Source organism: Dipodomys merriami, unplaced genomic scaffold (genome assembly GCF_024711535.1).
Source record: "Dipodomys merriami isolate MVZ:Mamm:240054 unplaced genomic scaffold, mDipMer1.0.p SCAF_328, whole genome shotgun sequence".
Lineage (NCBI taxonomy): Eukaryota > Metazoa > Chordata > Mammalia > Rodentia > Heteromyidae > Dipodomys > Dipodomys merriami.
This window is the reverse complement of record NW_027204804.1, coordinates 121,697-143,345: the sequence shown is the minus strand read 5'-3', so window position 1 is coordinate 143,345 and position 21,649 is coordinate 121,697. Positions and strand designations below refer to the sequence as shown.

Sequence of the window (21,649 nt, the reverse complement as noted above, 5' to 3'; positions counted from 1 at the left end):
TACTGGGGCTTGAACTCAGGGCCCAAGCTGGAAAGTCTGTGAAATTCCTGTCTCCAATTAGTCACCAAAAACAAAAAAAGGTAGTAGAGGTCTGACTCCAGTAGTAGAACACCATCCTTGGGGGAAAAATCTAAGGGATAGCACCCAGGCCCTGAGTTTAAGCCCCAGTACCAGCTCAACAACAACACAATAAAGCTTCCTGCAAGAGAGATCCCATACGGCCTAGCTGTGTTCATACAGCCCTTCTTGCTAAGGACAGTGGACCTTCATCTTCAGCTCCTTCTAACTCTCTCTCTCTCTCTCTCTCTCTCTCTCTATATATATATATATATATATATTCATTATATATATTCATATATATATATATTCAGCTCCTTCTAACTCTCTCTCTATATATATATATATTCATTATATATATATATATTCATATATATATATATTCATTTGTGTGTGTTGGTCCTGAGGCTTGAATCAGGGTTCTGTCCCTAACCTTTTTATTTATTTATTTATTTTTGGTCAGTCCTGGGGCTTGAACACAGGGCCTGGGCACTGTCCTTGAGCTTTTTTTTTTTTTGCTCAAGACTAGCACTCTACCACTTGAGCCACAGCTTCACTTCTGACTTTTTGGTGGTTACTTGGAGATGAGGCTTTGAACTTTGATCCCCAAATCTCAGCCTTCTGAATAGCTAGAATTAATTATAGGTGTGAGCCACCAGTGCCTGGTCTTCTAATTGCATGTAATAAAAGGAGGGAATCTCAGGAGGAAATCAAAGAGGGAGATGGAGGTGGAACAGTGCATTCCTTCTTGGAGCTCTGGGGAGGCTCATGGGAATCACGTGTCTCCCTCCCACCCCCATGTACATAATGATATGGTGTGTGTGGGGCGGGGGGGTGGGGGTGTCCAAGATGGAGAAGAAAAGACTTGCTTGAGCCAAGAAGTCAAGGAGGGCTTCCAGAAGAATGCCATTTGAGTCGAGGCTGGAAAAGTAATGGAGTATACTATACAAAGAAAGGGGACGTAATTTGATAAATGATGTACAAAATCATCTCCTTTTCCTCCTTACTGTAGGTGCAGGCATGAGGCACTGGCTCTTTGGTGATTTCTAGAAAATAGAACTGGGAGGATTTGCAAGTGGTAATTAGTTTATACTTGGAAAACCCCCAGAGTATCTGTGGCAAAACAAACAAAATCTTCCCTTAGTTATATGGATCTGAAATTAAAATAAAGAAATCAATAGCTTCTCCATTAATATGAACACCAGCCACTTAGAGGATGAAGTGACCCCATTTACAATAGTGACAGGAAAGGTAAAAGACCTAAGAATAGACTGAATAAGAAATACATAAGATCTATGCAAAGAGAACTGGAAAGCACAGTTGAGCAACATGAAAGATCAGAACTCATAGATCTGTAGACACTCCTTTGGATTTTTTTTTTTTTTTTTTTTTTTGTGATCATGGGGCTTAAACTCAGGGCCTGGACACTGTCCCTCAGCTCAAGGCTAACGCTCTACCACTTGAGCCATAGTGCCACTTCTGGCTTTTTCGGTTTATATGGTACTGAGGAACTGAACCCATGGCCTCATGCATGCAAGGCAAGCATTCTACCACTGAGCCACCTTCCCAGCCCCTGCTCTACCACTTTGAGCCACAGTGCCATTTCTAATTTTCTGGTGGTTAATTGGAGATAAGAGTCTCACAGACTTTCCTGCATGGGCTGGCTTTGAACTGTGATCCTCAGATCTCAGCCTCTTGAGTAGCTAGGATTGTAGGTGTGAGCCTGGCTTCTTTGTGTTTTTGAGACAGAGTCTTCCTATGTTTTCCAGAGTGGCTTCAAATTTGTGAACCTCCTGCCTCAGCCTCCCAAGTGCTGGGATTATAGGTGTATAACAGTAAACCCATCCAATTTATGCTTCAAAGAGAAAAGTCAATAGCATACCCAGAAGTTATGCTGTTGCAGTTAAAAAATAATTCCCAAAGGGTTACAAGCTCATTCATTGGTTAAGGCTCAGTTCAAATGCCACTACTTCCTGCAGGAAGCCTTTGTGGTCAGGATTTATTGCTCATAGCTCTCTGACCTTTATTCTGCTTTTAGTCTTTCATTGGGGTGGTGGCTGACACACATGGTTCTTAAGAAGATCTTTTGGCAAGTAATGACTGTTTCCCATTTGCCTACACGTATCGGGTTAGTAGAGGTAGAGGTCACAGTAACCTTGAGGCCTGAAGTTACAGAATTTCCCAGAGGTCGGGACACCAGGCATTCTTTCTCTGGACTAGGGAACAGGCTTCCAGTATGTTCTCTGACCTCCTTGTCCCTCTGCTGGCTGGGATCTTAGGCTTCCTATCTGGTTGTCTCCTTGTCATCTTCCCCGCTGGGACATGGTGTTAGCCTCCTGATGTCCTGGTATCTACACTTGGCCAGCCCTGGACACTACTTTCATCCCTTGTATCAGGGGCTGGTCATTAGCCTGGCCTTTCCTGGGAACAAAATCACCTTACTCTGTCCCTAATTTTTTTTCTTCTCCTGTCTCAAAACAACACTTCAAGTATATACCTTATATTATACCAAAATATGCTTCAAGAAAGTCAATGGCTTTGTTTTTTAAAATATGCTTTTAAAAAAATCTATAAAAGTGGCTGGGTTAGGGATTTAGCTCAGCCTGGCAAGTACAAGGACCCAAGTTCTGTCCTTATCTCTGAAATTAAAAAAAAAAAAAACCAAAAGGGGCTGAAGCTAGGTGCCAGTGGCTCACACCTATAATTCTAGCTTCTCAGGGGGCTGAGATCTGAGGATTGTGGTTTGAAGCCAGACCAGGCAAGAAAGTCCATAAGGCTCTGATCTTCAATTAACTAGCAAAAAACAGAAGTGAAGCTATGAATCAAGTGGTAGAGAACTAGCCTTGAGAAAAAACAACAACAACAACAACCAAAAGCCCAGGCTCTGAGTTTAGCCCAGGCCCAGGCCCAAGCCCAGCACCTAAAAAAAAGGCGGGGGGGCTGAAAAAAATCATATACAAATATCCTTTATTGGGGCTGGGAAGGTGTCTCTGTGGTAGAGCACTTGCCTTGCATGCCAGAGGCCCTGGGTTTGATTCCTCAGCACCACATAAGCAAAAAGAAAAAAGCCAGAAGTGGCGCTGTGGCTCAAGTAGTAGAGCACTAGCCTTGAGCTGAAGAGCTGAGGGACAGCGCCCAGGCCCAGAGTTCAGGCCCCACGACCGGACCCAAAAAAACAAAAAAAACCCCAAATATCCTTTATTGCTTTGGCATAGGAACTTCCTTTCTAATTATGACTCAAAGTCCAGAAGCCATCCAATAAGACCAACTCATGCATAAAAATTAAATTGGGGGGGAGGGCTGGGAATGTGGCTTAGTGGTAGAGTGCTTACTTAGCATGCATGGAGCCTTGAGTTCGGTTCCTCAGTACTACATAAAGAGAAAAAGCCAGAAGTGGCACTTTGGTTTAAGTAGTAGTGAAGCCTTGAGCAAAAGAAGTTTGGGAACAGTGTCCAGGCCCTGAGTTCAAGCTCCAGGACTGGCAAAATAAATAAGTAAATAAATAAATAAATTTAGGATTAAGTTCAGGGCTCAAGACTCCATTGCAAGTGCAAGACCCTGAGTTCAAACCCCAGTATGACCAAAAGAAAAAGAAAAAGACACATAGACAAATTTAAAAGATTTCAGAAAAAAAAACCTAAGTGAAATCAATCAAGAGGCAAATGAGAATTTAAGAAATAAGTTTTCAAGTGATATCACAAATAGTTAATTCCTATGTTACAGAACTAATTTCTATTTCTAGAAACTTGGATGAAAGAGCTCAAGAGCTCAATAAAAAAGAAGTACAAAGTGCATAAAAAGTACACAAAGTGCTAGCTTTTACCTTTCAGACTAGCAAAAATCCAAACATTGTAAGTCTAAAAGGTTGTGTCAAATGAAAGAGTACCTGCCTAGTGAGCATGAGGTCCTAAGTTCAAGCCTAGTACTGAAAAAAAGAAAGAAAGAAGGAAAGAAGGAAGAAAGGAAGGAAGGAAGGAAGGAAAGAAGGAAGGAAGGAAGGAAGGAATCTCTTAAACTAGTATTATACGTGTGAGCCATCAGCATCTGGCTAACAAGTAATTTTTATTCTAGTCTGCATGTGGAGGGGAGGAGGAAAGAGAGGAGGGAGGGAAAGGGCAAAGGAGAGGGAAAAGGAGAGGGAGAGAGAGAGAGATCTTGAGAACATGCTGGTTCAGTGCTGGGACTTCAGCTCAGGGCCTTATTCTTGTTTGATTGTTTCTACTTATTAACCAAGGCTCTGCCACTTGAGTTACTCCTTCACATCCGGTTTCTTGCCCATTATTTGGAGATAAGAGTCTCAGATTTGTCTGAGTAGAGATATGTTGTATTGGATTATATTCATTTCCCATGGATGGGGGCTCATCTGCTCTTTGATCGGATTGTATTTTTTGATCCTTTTGGCATCTCTAGTATCCTTACCATCTGTTTGCCATTAAAACAAAATACTTATTGTTGAATGTGGTGATGATGCCTAGAGTCCCAGCTGCTTTGTAGGCTGAAGCAGGAAGATCTTGAGGTTCCGGCCACCTTGGGCTGTGGCGAGAGAAAAACCCTGTCTTAGGAAAGAAAAAAGAAGCAGCTATTATTCAACAACACATATCGATTGCACCCAAATTTAGATCTTGTTTGGGATCAATCAGGTAAAAATAACTATTCCACATACTGTTCAGATGAAAGGTGTTGAAGTTTCCTAAAATGCTTTTGTCCCTGTTTATAATACATGTGCCCTGAACTAGCACTTTGTACTTTTCTACAAACATTTTCTAAGCCACTGATTTCAACACCTAGCTTAAAAGTGAAGCTGGGGTGGTGGGGGGGGCGGGGGGAAGGTGGCTCAGTGGTAGAGTGCTTGCCTTGCATGCATGAAGCCCTGGTTTTGATTCCTCAGCACCACATAAGCAGAAAAAGCTAGAAGTGGCGCTGTGGCTCAAGTGGTAGAAGGCTAGCCTTGAGCTGAAGAGCTGAGGGACAGCGCCCAGGCCCCACGACCAACAAAAATAAATAAATAAAATAGACAATTGGTTTTTCAGTCTTACAAGAAGGGAGCTTTGGTGTGGTTCATTCTTTCTCTTCAAGGGCAGATCTTTACTATCCTGTTCCAGTTATATATTGCTGTATGACAAATCTATAGTGACAGTTTTCTGTCACTATAGCAAATGCCTGAAGCAAGTGACTTATGAAGAAAAAAGAAATGTTCTGTTGGATCGCAGAGGTTCCAGAAAATGATGAGGTAATCCATTGTTTTTAGACCTCTGGTACCAGGTGGCAATGATGGGCACTACCAAAAACAAAGCCAGAAGTGGAGATGTGGCTCAAGTGGTAGAGAACCAAAAAGCCAAGAGAGATAAAGTTCCCGGCCTCTGAGTTTAAGTCCCAGTGCCAGCACTGGGGGGAAAAAGAAAAGAAAAGAAAAGAGGGGCTGGGAAGGTGGCTTAGTGGTAGAGCGCTTGCCTTGCATGCATGAGGCCCTGGGTTCAATTCCTCAGCACCATATAAGCAGAAAAAGCTGGAAGTGGCGCTGTGGCTCAAGTGGTAGAGTGCTAGCCTTGAGCTGAAGAGCTGAGGAACAGTGCCCAGGCCCAGAGTTCAGGCCCCAGGACCAACAGAAAAAAAAAAGAAATGAAATGGCAACGCTGTCTGGCTATACAGTTTCCAAGGTCCTGAGTGTCAGACTAAGTTGACCATAATCACCTGCTGTGTGACCCCCAACTCTGTGAGCCCTACTGTTCAAGCCAGACACTCACCCTTCCTTCCCTCTCTCAGTAAGTCCATATTGAGTTTACTCTTATTCCTATTCCGGTTGAGAAATCAATGTGTTCCCTTATCTGTAAAATGGAGGAATTCCCCAGGAGTTGATAAACTCACAGAGCCAGGGTGGGACCGAGATCTCTGAGATACTCTGGAGCTTGGAGTGTGCCCTGGCCTCTGGGATAGATTCAGCCCAGGCAGAATGTTTTCTTAGGACAGCTAGCAGCTGGCTCTCTGTTACTAACCTGAAACCTGGGAGAAGACAAAAGCTGGACATGCCAGGAATCTCTATGTAGGTAAAGGAACCGCAATTAAGGAAGCAGCAGCAGTAGGTGTAGAAGAGCTGAGTTAATGTGTTACTGTTTCAGACTTAGACTCCATCATGTCTGAAACCCACCAGTTCCTTGGGTAATTCTGTGTGTGTGTGTGTGTGTGTGTGTGTGTGTGTGTGTGTGTGTGTGTGTGTGTGTGTGTGTGTGTGTGTGTGTCTGTGTCTGTGTCTGTGTGTGTGTTCTGGTCTTGGGACTTGAACTCAGATCTGGACACTGTGCCTGAACTATTTTGCTCAAAGTTAATGCTCTACCACTTGAATCACAGTTCCATTTCTGGCTTTTAGGTGGCTAGTTGAGGAAAAGAATCTCATGGAATTTCCTGGTCCAGTTGGCTTCAAATGGTGATCCTCAGCTTTCAGCCTCCAGAGTAGCTAGCATTACAGGCATGAGCCATTGGTGCCAGCTAGGTAATTTTTTTTTTTTTTATAAGATTCCCTTTTGGTGTTAGATCAGAGCTCCAACTCTAGAATCCCAGCCCTGTCACTTGCAATGGAAAAAGTCTTAATACAGTGGAAGGCTGCTTACAAAATGGGAATAGCAGCAAAGGCTCTGTATTAGCCAAGGGGACTTTTATTCATCCATCCAAAACCAACCCAAAGGTTGTCTTAGTTTAGCCTTCCAACTAACTCCTCCCCCATTAGCTGGTTGCTTGCTCCCATTTCTTTGTATGTTCAGAAAATCTGTTCACCCCTCTGTTGTAGAGCACCTCTTGTACTGTACTATAATTGTCTGGCTGTTGCTAACATCAGTGAACAATTTGTTTGAATCTTGTTCATTTTGGAATTCTTAGTTTTTAACAAAAAGCCTGGGAGGGGGGCTGGGAAGGTGGCTCAGTGGTAGAGCGCTTGCCTTGCATCCCTGAGGCCCTGGGTTCTATTCCTCAGCACCACATAGGCAAAAAGAAAAAAAGCCGGAAGTGGCGCTGTGGCTCAAGCGGTAGAGCGCTAGCCCTGGGCTGAAGAGCTGAGGGACAGTGCCCAGGCCCAGAGTTCAGGCCCCACGACTGGACCCCAAAAAAAAAAAAAAAAAAAAAAAAAAGCCTGGGAGGATCCCAACTCTCTGAATGATTATTGAATGAATAACTAAATGAACAAGAACCAGCTCAGTAACCAATAGCAGCAGGCAGGAGGGAAGGGAATGGGGGCTGCCCTGGCAGTGCCAACAAACACTAAGAGCAGCCTTCAATCTGTTTTTGGAACAGGACATATTTGAAGATTAATATTAATAACCAACTGTTATTTAGTTGACTTGGACAAAATTCCCTGAGGTGAAATGAATCGTTGCTGCCATTTATTGCATGACTTTTTAAAACAAGGTTATCTTATGTATATTAGATTATGACTTCACCCCGTTTTGGAGCTGATGTGCAGCGGACATGTGGAGACCCCATTAGATCTGGTTTGTTCTGAGGAATTGAAAGCCCTCCAGGGGTTCATTCTTTAATCATAGCAGGTTTGTTCTCCTTTATGGTCAGGGATGAGGAGACCCACACCAGTCAGAGACAAGCAGGGTAAGCATTATTGCCGTGAGAAAGAGGTATCAAGTGCTCCCTTGCTGCCTGTGAAAGGAGTTCTAAGCCAGGAACGTGGAAGAGAGCAGAGCCAAGAAAACCCTAGCAGAATGGATTTCTACACCCAGCTGAACCTCACTTAACTCCAGAAATCTAGTTATGGGGGTTTTGTGAGTCCAAAGCATACTTTGGGGGGAGGGCAGTTGTGGGGTTTGAACTGAGGGCCTGAGTGCTGTCCCTGAGCTCTTTTATTTTTTGGCAGTCATGGGCTTGAACCCTGGGCTCCGGCACTGTCCTTAAGCTTTTCAGCTCCAGGCTAGCACTCTACCACTTGAGCCACAGCACCACTTCTGGTTTTCTGGTGGTTAATTGGAGATAAGAGTCTCTCGGACTTTCCTGCCCAGACTGGCTTTGAACTGCGATCCTCAGATCTCAGCCACTTAAGTAGTTAGGATTAGAGGTGTGAGTTACCAGTGCCCAGCTTTTTTTTTTCTTTTTCCCCTTCCTTCCTTCCTTCCTTCCTTCCTTCCTTCCTTCCTTCCTTCCTTCCTTCCTTCTTTCCTTCCTTCCTTCCTTCCTTGTTGATCGTGGGGCCTGAACTCTGGGTCTGGGTGCTGTCCCTCAGTTCTTCAGCTCAAGGCTAGTGCTCTACCACTTAAGCCATAGTGCCACTTGGGGCTTTTTCTTCTTATGTGGTGCTGAGGAATCAAACCCAGGGCCTCATGCATGTGAGGCAAGCACTCTACCACTGAGCCACCTTCCCAGCCCCTTTTTCTTTTTCTTTTTGATACTGGGGCTTTAACACGGAGCCTTGTGCTTGCTCAACTGGCAGGCTACCACTTGAGCCACACCCCCAGCCTGGCTTTTGGCTGGTTAATTTAAAAATTAGTATACATTACTTAGGGTAGGGAGGTCCATTGTGATATTTCCACACTTTTTTTTTCTGGTTATTTCTGCCTAAGACTGGTCTTTAACCTTGATCCTCTGAATCTCAGCCTCCTCTACATACCATATATATATATATAGATATATGAATCTAGGATTAGGGAAGGAGCTATTGGTACACAAAAAAACTTTTTTTTTTTTTTTGGGTCCAGTTGTGGAGCCTGAACTCTGGGCCTGGACGCTGTCCCTCAGCTCTTCAGCTCCAGGCTAGCACTCTACCACTTGAGCCACAGCTCCACTTCTGGCTTTTTTCTTTTTGCTTATGTGGTGCTGAGGAATTGAACCCAGGGCCTCTGGCATGCAAGGCAAGCGCTGTACCACTGAGCCACCTTCCTAGCCCAAAACATTTTTTTTTGGGTAGTACTGAGGATCAAACTCAGGGCCTTATACTTGCTAGGCAAGCACTCTCCCAGTTAAGCCATATGTTAAGTCCTTTTGTTTTTAATTTATTTTTCAAATAGGGTCTTGCACTTTGGTCCAGGCTGACCTGGAAGCAAGATCCTCCTACTCGTTCATCTCTATTAGTAGCTGGGATTGCAGGCATGAGCTACTGGGTCCAGCCCCTAAGCATACTTATATGATTCTGGGTTGAATTTCTGTTATTAAGTCTAATTACACAGTGACAAAACCAAGGCTTGCTCAGGTACAGAATTCAAGAGTTGGGTGCCAAGTCAGATACCAATCACCCTAGAGCTTTGGCTGTACTGAGCCAAGAAAAATCAGGTGACTTGGCCTCGGTCTTCATTCATCTGTTTACTTACTGAGATACCTCTTCTCTTCTATGCTGCTTCTACCGAGTGGAATACCCCTCTGCTTCTTCTCTTTGTGTAGCCATTTCCATCTTGTTTCAAGCCATTGCTGCAAGTGAGCAGGCTCCTCTTCTTGTTTTCTTCAAGAACTCAGCAGTTCTACTGCTAGTCCAATTGGTTCCTTTCCCATAGCTTAGCATGCTCCTCCCCAGGACCTGGCAGGCACCTTTCCCAGACAGTTCATCACTAGGCCCATTTGGTACAGGCAGTAAATAACGGGTCTCCTTCCCCCTTACCTTGAGATGACTCTCCACTGGGGCAGTTATAACCATGTATGGTAAGAAGACCCCCTTAAAGTGACCTTCAGTCTGGCCAGCTACAGGTCCCTTATCTACTACTTTGGCAGCTGCCATAAATCCTAGCCGCCATGATGAAGTCCCTGGACCACTTGTCCACATCAAGGTCCCTACCTCCTAACCCCCTAAATTATATAGGTCACTTCAAGTCAAAGGCCAGTGCTTCTTCTCCTTGTGAGAGGTGGCCTTGTCAGCTCCTTTGGTGGCAACAAACCTTTTCTTTGTTCTATGTGCCTGTGTCCATGTGCTTTTCTGGCAGGTCCCAACATCTACAGTTAAATGTATTTCCTTGTTCTTGTTGCTTATTTTCACCCCCTGCCTTCCCAGCAGGAGCTACAGATTTTATTTGCCCCTTTTAAAGAAAAGGTACAGGAAATCACTGTTTTGGACTACTTTTCCAGTACATGAGATAAAAATAAAAATGGAGGGCTGGGAAGGTGGCTCAGTGGTAGAGCGCTTTCCTTGCCCTGGGTTTGATTCCTCAGCACCATATAAGCAAAAAGAGAAAAGCCGGAAGTGGCTCTGTGGCTCAAGTGGTAGAGTGCTAGCCTTGAGCTGAGGGACAGTGCCCAGGCTCAGAGTTCAGGCCCCACCACCGGACCCAAAAATAAATAAATAATAAAAATAAAAAATAAAAATGGAGTTACTGGGTCAGTGGCTCAGTGGTAGAGTGCTTGCCTTGCATGCATGAGGTTCTGGGTTCTATTCCTCAGCACCACATAAGCAGAAAAAGCTGGAAGTGGTGCTGTGGCTCAAGTGATAGGTGTTAGCCTTGAGCTGAAGAGCTGAGGGACAGTACCTAGGCCCAGAGTTCAGGCCCCACGACTGACAAAAAGAAAAAAAAAAAAAGAAGAGTTACTTGGGCTGCGAATGTGGCTCAGTGGTAGAGTGCTTACCTAGCATGCATGAAGTCCTGGGTTTGATTCCTCCGTACCACAGAAACAGAAAAAGCTGGAAATGGCACTGTGGCTCAAGTGGTAGAGTGCTAGCCTTGAACAAAAGCAGCTCAGGGACAGTGCCCAGGTCCTGAGTTCAAGCCCCAGGACTGGCAAAAAAAAAAAAAAAAAAAAAAAAAGGAAAAAAGAAAAAAAAGGAGTTACTCATGCTAAAGTGCCACCCCTGCGATGTGAAATTAGTAAGAATTCAGGATTAACAAAATAAAAGCCCTCCAGGCATTGGTGTTTCACTCCCAGAATCCTAGCTACTCAGTAGGCTGAGATGGGAGGACAGAAGTTGGCAGCCATTCTAGGCAGGAAAAGTCTGGGGGACTCTTTTATCTTCCAAGTAACCACCAAGAAAGAAAGCTGGGATTGGAGTGGTAGATTGCTAGCCTTGTGGAAAAAAAAAAAAAAAAAAAGCTAAGGCACAGCATCCAGGATCTGAGTTCAAGCCCCAGGACCAGCACCAAGAAAGAAAGAAAAAGCAAGCAAGCCAGCCAGCCAAATTTCTCTTAACAGCCCAGTGTTCACAGGCCTGAGAACGCAGTTCCATGGGCCTCAAAAGTCACAGAAAAAGCGAGCCGATGATAAGCAGTTGTTTGTCCTCCAGCTATTTTCCCATGGTTCTCTCTCCTCGTCCCAGATGAACAAGAATAACCACTCTGAAACAATCTTCAGTTTCGTTCTGTTTCTGCTTTCTTCGGCCCCTATCGATAAGACCAATCAGTGCTGCTTGGCTCCCGGGGACACTTTTCCTGTTCCAGGGAATGCAGTGTCCCTGGACTCCAGGGCTGGAAAGCAAGCCCATGGAGATCGTGAAGTCAGATTGTCACCACTTTGTCCTTGGGCACTTTCTGGCTGCAGCAGCCCCAGCAGAGCCCGCGCCACGGGAGGGCTGCGTCGCCTGCTGGCCGGCCTGAGCTCCGCGAGGACAGAGCCCAGCGCTCCAAGGAGACCTGCGGAATGAATGAGTCGAGCAAGCGAAAGAAAGAGCGCCCCCTTACTAACATGGCCGCCTCCACTCCCTTTACCAAGATGGCGGCGCTCAGGCGCACTAGAGGCTTGCGCAAAGGGGGGGGGAATGGGGCGGGTCTACGGGAGGCGGGGCCAATGGATGCCGTCAGGTGAGGCTCCACCCCTTCCCCCCCTGCTCCTCCTCGATTCCGGATTGGTCCGGTTCCAGCGGCCGCAGCTCGGCCGCCTGGCTGTGGGGCGGCCCGGCGTTCTCCACTTCCGGCGCGTTTGGGGCTGTTGGTCGCTGGTGGCCGCGCGGCGCGAGCGGGCGGCTCCGGGGCGGGCGCGCGCAGGGATGCTCTGGGGGGCGGCAGCGGCGGCGGCCGAGTGGGCTGAGGCGGCGAGGACAGCGCGGGCCTGTGGGCCTGTCTCCTGAGGCGGCCACCCTCCCCGCCGAGGTCCCTTCGGCTTCTGCTTCCTTGAGCCTCGGGGCCGGGGCCCGCCGTCGCCTCCCGTCTTCCGCGGCCCCGGAGCCCTTGCCTGGGCCCGCAGCCGCCGCACTGGGGGTCGGGCCCGGGTGGGGGCCTGGAGCTGCTGCTCTTGTCGCTGAATCCCGTTTCCTGCTTGTTCAGTTTCCTTGGGGAGGGGCCGGTGGGGCCGCATGAATTGTCTCGGAGCGTCTCCGATGAGGAGGAGGACCGGGGGTCCGTGCTCTTTTTAGAGGGTCCCCCCGCGGGCCCGGGTGGGGTCGGGGTTGCTTTTGCTTGGGCGAGCGGGGGGCGGGGGGGACTTCCCGAGCCTGCTGGGACCATGACCTGAACTCTCGGAGCAGGACGCTTCGGAAGCCCAAGAGCCAGCTCACCTGAGCCGATCCACCCCTCCCCAGCCAGCATGGTGAGTGGGGGGGGTCGCAGGCCTCGTTCCCTCTGCGGGGGGGACCAGGCCGGAGGGGTGGGCCCCGGGGCGGCCGAGCCCTCGCTGCTGTCCGTGGGGCGGGGAGAGGCGCGTGTCGGAGCCGGGCTGGTGACACATGCGTATACGGGGTTGTTCGTTCCCCATCCCTTCCTCCCCCTCCTCCCCCCTCTGCCCGGCCAGGGCTGGCTCGGGCCTGGGAGGGCCCTGGGAGCCCAGCGGGCATAACCCTACCAATGTGGAGTTTGCTACTCTCCTCGCCATGATAATCACTGTCATTGATGGTGTGCCAGACCCCGTGTTCAAGAGGTAGTTGGCGTTTTACTGGTCACAAGAACCCTCTGATCGGAACTGGGGATACTGAGGCACAGAGTAGTTAATTACCCAGCTCCAGGCCAGGCGACTTCATCTGGGACTGTGGCAAGATTTAAATCTAAGAAGGCTGGCTGGTAATAAAAGGCAGGTGAGGTTCTTTAAGAGCATCTCCAGCTATAGGTTTTAGTTTTACTTTGGGGAAACTGAGAACAGGCCTCGCAGAGCTCACTACATAGATGATGGTGGAGTCGACAGTAGAGTTCTCTGGATTTCCATTCCAAGTTGCTGTTTTTTCTTCTCCACAATGTGACCTTTTTCCTGCTGGTGCCAGGAAAATGTCCATCCTTTCAGATTCAGCTCAGAGCTTTTTTTTTTTTAAACTCAGGGGTGCTATCACTTGAGCCACACCTCCACTTCCGCCTTTTCACTGGTTATCGGAGCTAAGAGTCTCTTGGATTTAGTCTGCCAAGGCTGGCTTCCTCTGAACCCTGATCCTCAAATCTCAGCTTTCTGAACAGTTAGGATTGCAGGTAAGAGCCACTGAGGTAGGGCTAAGAAGCGTCTTCTGGGGGAAGAGACTATATTCACTATCCAACCCTGGAGACACTCAGTGGTACTTCCTGAGATTTAGGTGCTCACCTCTTAATTTGTAGAGTATTTTCTTTTTACTTTTTTTTTTTTTTTTGGCATGTACTCAAGGTTGAACTTGCATACTTGCTGTGGTTTTTTTTTTTTTTTTCCTTAAGGCTAGTGCTTTACTAGTTGAGCCATGCCTCCACTTCTTGCTTTTTTTTTTGCTGGTAATTGGAGATAAGACTCTTGGATTTATCTGCCTGGGCTGGATTCAAATCACAATCCTCAGATCTCAGCCTCCTGAGTAGCTAGGATTGCAGAGCCAACAGTGAACCACCAGTGCTTGGCTTCTTTTTATCATTGTAATGTCCTCTGAGCCTATGGCATCCCAAATAGACTGAGCTCTTTCAAGGTGGGATTGTCAGATTTTTTTTTTCTTTTTCCTTTCCTTTTTTTTGGTACTGGGGATCGAACCCAGGATGTTGCACTTGCTATTGGGCAAGCTACATCCTAGTCCTGTCAGATTTTTTTTTTTTTTAATTTTTGTTTTATTTTCTATTTTTACCAGTCTTGGGGCTTTAACTCAAGGCCTGGCTATTTCCACAACACCACTTCCAGCTTTTTTTTCTGTGTATGTGGTACTGAGGAATTGAACCTGAGGTTTCATGCATGCTAGCCAAGCGCTCTACCACGAGGCCACATTCCCAGCCCCCCTGTCAGATTCTTTACTGCTCAGCTCTGGCATGCTCTGTAACCATAGAGAGTAGTTGATGGCACAGCGTGGGTTTGAGCAACTCCAGGCCCCCTGTTTTACTCCTGCCAGTTTAGTGGTTTAAATAAATGATATGTTTTAAGAGGGATTGTCCAACTTTGAAAGGGCCAGAAGATGGTGGGTTAGGTCCTGGTTGTAGAAAGAGGAAGTAAGGCACTGACCTTGTTTTCATGGGCTGAACAACAAGCTGGGTTAAAGACTCCACCAGTGCTGAGCAGCATGGCATAATTGTTCTACATATACTACTGAGTATGTGTGTATTACACACACATGTGGCAGAGCAGTTAAACTCAATACAGTGTGGCGATAGTAATTTTCAAGAAGGTACATGTAATCAGTACTGAAAGTAGTACTCATTCTTTTATTTTTAACTTTAAACTTTTAAAATTGTGATTAGAATCTCCATAACATAAAACTTAGCCTTTTACTATATCTAATTTGGAGTGCAGTGGCATGAAGCATATGTCCTTTGTGTACAACTTCAATGGCCATCCGTCTCCCTGTACTGAAGATCTGTACCCTGAATACCATCTCTTGGCTTCTCCCAGTGGTCCTTTCATCATCATTTGACTTAACTTTTTCTTTTTCTTTTTTTTTTGGGGGGGGTCCAGTCGTGGGCCTGAACTCCGGGCCTGGGCGCTGTCCCTCAGCTCTTCAGCTTAAGGCTAGCACTCTACCACTTGAGCCACAGCACTTTCGGCTTTTTTCTTTTTGCTTATGTGGTGCTGAGGAATCGAACCCAGGGCCTCAAGCCTGCAAGGCAAGCGCTCTACCACTGAGCCGCCTTCCCAGCTCTTGACTTAACTTTTTCTATGAAATTCACTGCTTGAGGCACTTCTAAGTGAAATCAGGGAGGATTTGTCCTGTGGTGTGAGGGACTTATTTTACTTAGATCATGTCTCCAGAGTTCATCATGATTGTGTCAGAATTTCTTCTTCTTTTTCTCTTTCTTTTTTTTTTTTGGTCAGTTGTGGGGCTTGAACTCTGGTCCTAGGTACTGTCCTACAGCTCTCCAGCTCAAGGCTAGCGCTCTACCACTCCAGCTACTTCTGGTTTTCTGATGGTTTATTGGAGATAGGAGTCTCACGGACTTTCCTGCTCAGGCTGGCTTTGAACCATGATCTTCAGATCTCAGCCTCCTGAGTAGCTAGGATTACAGGCATGAGCCACTGGTGCCCGGCAATTTCTTTTCTTTTTAAAGAAGTTCTTGTTGAATGTGCTGTGAGTGTCTGTTCATCGGTCAGTTCTTCACTGGATCACTTTTATGTTGGGCTTTTGTGTTCAAATCTTTTTTTTTTTAACGTGGTACTGAGGAATTGAACCCAGGGCCTCATGCATACTAGGCAAGCACTCTACCTACCACTAAGCCACATTCCCAACCCCTTGTTTATAAATCTTTTGGTGAAAATTTTTTTTTTTTGGCTGGTCCTGGGACTTGAACTCAGGGCTTGGGCTCTGTCCCTGAGCCTCCCTGTGCTCAAGGCTAGTGCTCTACTACTTGAGTCACAGTGCCACTTCCATCTTTTTCTGTGTATGTGGTACTGAGGAATTGAACCCAGGGCTTCATGTATGCTAAGCAAGCACTCTACCACTAAGCCACATTCCCAGCCTCTTTTGGTGAATTTTATAAGTAGCTACTGCCTGCTGTACCTGGACAGACATAGTCCTCCCTCCCTCAGGAACTTAGGACATTACGTGAACAGAATTTCTAGCAGAGCCAGCACAGCTCTCTTTACATGCAGGTTTTATTCAATGGGCAGTCAGTAGAACATGATGAGAACACCATTGTTGAGTAATGATTGTGGATCTGTTGGCTTCATCACTTCTGTAGACATTCCCCCCCCCCCCCCCCCCAGGTCAGCTGCGAGTCAGGCTTACTGTAATTAGACTTCAGTTACTTAAGGGCACAGGGAGTGGCCACAGTAGGTGTGAGGTGACCTGGATCATCTAGCCACATCCTTTTCACATCACTGACATTTAGGGTTTACTTGTAGTTGTTCCAGGATCAGAGGTTTGGGCAGGGCAGGCTGTATCCCCTTAGGTAAGGAAGCCATTGCTTGATTTGTATTTTACAGAAGGAGCATCTTTTCCCAGGTATTACAACTCTCTCTATTCCAAATCTTTTCCTCCATTTCTTACCGACATTTTGACTTTTTTTTTTTTTTTTTTTTTTGGGTCCGGTCATGGGGCCTAAACTCTGGGTCTGGGTGCTGTCCCTCAGCTCTTCAGCTCAAGGCTAGCGCTCTACCACTTGAGCCACAGCGCCACTTCCGGCTTTTTTCTTTTTGTTTATGTGGTGCTGAGGAATCGAACCCAGGGCCTCGAGCATGCAAGGCAAGTGCTCTACCACTGGGCCACCTTCCCAGCCCCCTGACATTTTGACTTTTAAGAATATTAGTTGAGCCTGTAATCTTAGCTACTTAGAATGCTGAGATCTGAGGATCACGGTTCAAAGCCAGCCCGGGTAGAAAAGTCCGTGAGATTCTGATCTCCAATAAACCCCTAGAAAACCTGAAGTGGCGCTGAGGCCCAAGAGGTAGAGCGCTGGCCTTGAGCTGAAGAGCTCAGGGACATCGCCCAGGCCCAGAGTTCAAGCCCCACGACTGGCAAAAAAAAAAAGAAAAGAAAAAAAAGAAAAGAACATTAGTTGAAAGCCTTGTGCCAGTGGTTTATGCCTGTGGGGCCTGGGTGCTGTCCCTTAGCTTTTCAGCTCAAGACTAGTCCTCTACCACTTTGAGCTACAGCGCAATTTCCGGTTTGATGGTGGTTAACTGGATATAAGAGTCTCACAGGGCTGGGAAGGTGGCTCAGTGGTAGAGCGCTTGCCTTGCAAGCCCTGGGTTCGATTCCTCAGTACCACATAAGCAAAAAAGAAAAAAGCTGGAAGTGGCATTGTGGCCCAAGTGCTAGAGCGCTAGCCTTGAGCTGAAGAGCTGAGGGACAGTGCCCAGGCCCAGAGTTCAGGCCCCATGACTGGACCCCCCCCCAAAAAAAAAAAAGAGTCTCACAGGGGACAGCACCCAGGCCCCACAACCAAAAAAAAAAAAAAATTAGTTGACCTAAGTTTAAACTTTTAAATTTCCTTTTAGACTCTAGTGAAGCTTGAAAATTATGTAACAGGGTAAAAACTACCATTTAACCAGGCATGGGTTCACATCTGTAATCCTAGCACTCAGAAGGCAGAGGGAGGAAGATCCCAAGGGGAAGGCCAGCATCAGCTATACATCAAGTTCAAGGCCAGTTGAAACTACATTTTGAAACTAGCACAAGAAAAAAAATAACAAAATTTCAAATCCCCTACCACTTATTAAGCATCTCTGATAATGCTATTTTTCACTTACGGCCTTATTCAGTGTTAGTTAACCCAGGTTACTTATTGCTTTTACTACAGGGTGCAGGGAGGAGGTAACCAACCTGCTTTAGGATACTTACTAAGGTTTGGAGCTGGTATTTGGACCTAGGATGCTCTTCTTTAAAGCCTGTGCTTTTTGCTGTACGCTATACCACCTCACGGGGAAAGAAGATCAGAAGTGTCATCCAACTGTGCTTTGATTCTCAGAGAGAGTAGCAGGGCGTGAGGCGTATGGGAGTTTTCTTTAGTGTCTCTGTAGCAGCAGGGAACCTGGCTTGCACATTTACACTTAAAAAGGATTTGTAGTTACAGTACAGAATTACTAATGGTAACACTATTTACAATGATTAAATCATCATTTTGTATTGATTTTCCATGAGTCTGGGGTCTGTGTAGCACATCAGAGGATCTTACTACTGCTTTGAAAAGTTATTATTATTCAGTAATCTTCAAATGGAAAGTGCAACATTGGATCCCCGTTTCAATTAGCATTTCTTTTTAGTTGCCTATAGATTGCATTGGTTATAGATCAGACATCAAGTCTGGTCACTTTGATAGTGTACCTTCAGTTCCTCCATCTGCACTGTTGCATTATATGCTTGGCAGCAGAAGTCCTGAGGAAACTGTGGTGGTATGATGTGATAGCAGGGGAGGGTTCAGCAGTATCCAGAGGTTCTGTGTTTTGGTCATACCTTTGGAAACTAGCTTGTTGTACACAGCTAAAGTGTAGAGGTGGGGCTGGGAAGGTGGCTCAGTGGTAGAGTGCTTGCCTTGCATGCAGGAGGCCCTGGGTTCGATTCCTCAGCACCACATAACAAAAAAGCTGGAAGTGGCGCTGTGGCTCAAGTGGTAGAGCGCTAGCCTTGAGCTAAAGAGCTGAGGGACAGCGCCCAGGCCCAGAGTTCAGGCCCCACGACCGGACCCTCCCCCCCCAAAAAAAATAAAGTGTAGAGGTGGCATTTAATAGTAATCCCAGTACTTGGGAGGCTCAGTAGGAAGAATGAGGAGTTGGAAGCCAGCCTGAGCTCTCTCAGAGAGAAGGTAGGGGAGGAGAGGGAAGAGAGAGGAGGAGAGAAAGAAAAATTTCAAAAAAACCCCAAAAGGGGCTGGGAATGTGGCTTAGTGGGTGGAAGAGTGCTTGCCTAGCATGCATAAAGCCCTGGGTTTGATTCCTCAGTACCACATAAACAAAAAGACGGAAGTGGTGGTGTGGCTCAAGTGGTTGAGTACTAGCCTGGAGCAAAAGAAATTCAGGGACAGTGTCCAGGTCCTGAGTTCAAGCCCTAGGACTGGCAACCCCCCCCCCCCCCCCCAAGAAACAAAAAACAAAATAGAAATGGTTTTGACAGCTTTTGAAAAAAATTAAGGGTTGGAGCCATGGCTCAGTTTGTAGAGTGCTAGCCAGTTAGTAGAAGTGTCTAGTACTGAGTTCAAGACCCATTCTTTGACTTGAAAAAATTAGTTCACAACATACTTTGAAATGATGAAGTTACCTGGTAAACAAAACCCCCAGTCAATGTGATGTACACAGGTCAGTCTCTATATTAAGCTGTAGCTTTTTAGTATCTATTTATTCATGAAGCAGTCATTGAAGTTCTGCTTTCAAGATTAAAATCCCAGGTGCTGTGGTTATACCAATGTCATTGTATATAGAAAGCTTAGTGTATACCAGGCATTTTACAGATAGTTACCCATTTAAACAATGCCAGGGGGTAGAGGCTGTTTTTATTTTTACAGCTGATGACATTCAAGGCACTGAGAATCTAGGCAACTCTTCCCAAGATCAAACTGCAATCTCAGGATGGCACTGGGATGAAGATCCAGGCATTCTGGCTCCAGAGTTGGTAGAGTTTGTATAGGACCTACTTAGCATACTTGAGGGCCTGGCTTCCAACCCCAGCGAAAAATGGGTGCTCAAGCATTTACACTTTCAGAGTAGTATCTGCCTGTCCTGGAGGAGAGAGCATAATGGTGAAGATGAGACATATATTCTGTTAAGTACAAGAGACTAGCAAGAGTGATAGCAGGGGCTGGGAAGGTGGCTCAGTGGTAGAGTGCTTACCTTGCATGCATGAGGCCCTGGGTTCAATTCCTCGGCACCACATAAGCAGAAAAAGCCGGAAGTGGCACTGTGGCTCAAATAGAGTGCTAGCCTTGAGCTGAAGAGCTGAGGGACTGCGCACAGGCCAAGTTCAGACCCCACAACTGACAAAAAAAAAAGAAAAAAAAAGAAAAAAAAAAAAGAGTGAGAGTTTGTTGGCACAGATGTCGCTACCAAGGCACATTGTTAGGAAGAATGCACCGATAGAGATGGAGGAGCAGCTGAGAAGCAGTGAGTGCCAAGGGAGGCTTCTCAGGAGGCGCACTTGATAAGGAAGAGTTAGCAAGCACAAAGGGCCTTCTAAGTGAAAGATTTTTGCCTGTGGTTTCAAAGAGAAGATACATATCAATAAAGATAATGGAAAACAGTAAATGAGGAAAAGAATGCACACTGGTTGGGGCATTGGACTTTCTAGGCATATATATATCTCCATGCATTACATAAACTTTTTTGGGGGAGGGGGCAGTATTGGGGTTTGAAGTTAGGGCCTGGAACTTGCTAGGCAGGTGCTTTGCCATTTGATCCACACCCTTAGATCTTTATTTGCTTGAGTAGTTTTTCTGCTATGGTCTTACTTTGCCTGGATCTGACCTTGTGATCCTCCTCCTTAATGTCTATCACATAGCTAGGATCACAGGCTCACTCCACTATTTCTGGTTTGTTTGTTGAGATGAGGTCTTGCTAACTTTTTGTCCTGGCTGGCCTTAATCTTGGATCCACACCTCCCAAGTTGGTAGAATTATAAACAAGCTATTTTTCTATTGCCCTATTTCTTTTTCCCCTCTTTTCAATAAAACTCTTTTAAGTGTGGTCTGTACCTGGTTTCTGATTTCTCACCTTCTATTCTCTCTCTCTCTCTTTTCTTTCTTTCTTTTTTTTTTTTTTTTTTGGTCTGTCATGGGGGTTGGACTCGCCCTGGGCGCTGTCCTTCAGCTCTTCAGCTCAAGGCTAGTGCTCTACCACTTGAGCCACAGCGCCTACTTCAGGCTTTTTCTGTTATGTGGTGCTGAGGAATCGAACCCAGCGCCTCATGCATGCGAGGCAAGCACTACCACTGAGCCACCTTCCTAGCACCTCTCTTTTTTCAAATTGGTCATGGGGCTTATACTCAGGGCTTGGCTTCTGCCCCTGAGCTTCTCCAGTTAGCTATCTACCGTTTGGGTCACAATTCCATTTCCAGGTTTTTGGGGTTAATTGGTGAAGAGTCTCATGGACTTTACTGATCTGGCTGGCTTCAACCCTCAGTCATTAGATCTCAGCCTCCTGAGTAGCTAGGATTACAGGTGTTAGCCATCAGCACCCGGTGTTGTACTTTTTATAGCATTCTTTTAACATTTAATATTCTCACTGTTAGTTATGAGGTCCATTTTTAATTGTCTCTTTGTGTTAAAATATTAGCTTTATAAAGCTAGGGTTCTCTGTTCACTGATGTATCTGAAAACATGTAGAACAGTCTTGACCTGGCAAAGTTCTGGAGTGCTAGGGAATGCTGTGGCCATTTTGGAGGTTTAGAGAGAGGGAGTGAGTTGGGTTCTGTGGGTTGAATAGAGGTTGCAGAGAGGTTATTTCAAAGAAGACATGTAGAAAAAGGTGGCATGTAAAGAAAGTATTGCAGGGGCTGGGAAGGTGGCTCAGTGGTAGAGCGCTTGCCTTGCATGCCTGAGGCCCGGGTTCAATTCCTCAGTACCACATAAGCAAAAAGAAAAAAGCCGGAAGTGGCACTGTGGCTCAAGTGGTAGAGTGCTAGTCTTGAGCTGAAGAGCTGAGGGACAGCACCCAGGCCCAGAGTTCAGGCCCCACGATAGGACCCCCCCCCAAAAAAAAAAAAAAAAAGCATTGCATAGACTTGTTTGGCCATTGTGTTGGTTTTTGCAGTGTGTGGAGAGAAGGTGGAAGGCTGGCTAGATTGTGGAGGGTCTCTAGTACTACCCGAGGGAGTTTGGCTTTTGGCTGTTTTTCTCTTAAAGGAAAATTAATCCATCTGCTGCACATAGTTTAGGTTGGTGTGGCAAGCAAGGTATGATTCTGTGTCAGA

The 21,649-nt window shown here is 46.2% G+C and overlaps 1 protein-coding gene across 2 annotated transcripts in view; it reads left to right on the top strand.

The window, feature by feature from the left end:
* The first annotated feature begins 11,866 nt into the window (after nucleotides 1–11,866).
* LOC138841698 (exportin-6) overlaps nucleotides 11,867–21,649 on the top strand; it is an 87,944-nt gene continuing 78,161 nt past the window's right edge. Inside the window, exon 1 of one of the 2 annotated variants that reach the window (XM_070042476.1) lies at nucleotides 11,867–12,483. In XM_070042476.1, coding sequence (XP_069898577.1) covers nucleotides 12,481–12,483 — 3 coding nt within the window. In that variant the 5' untranslated portion in view covers nucleotides 11,867–12,480. The remainder of the gene's footprint in view (nucleotides 12,484–21,649) is intronic. The other variant, XM_070042475.1, reaches the window with a different exon arrangement.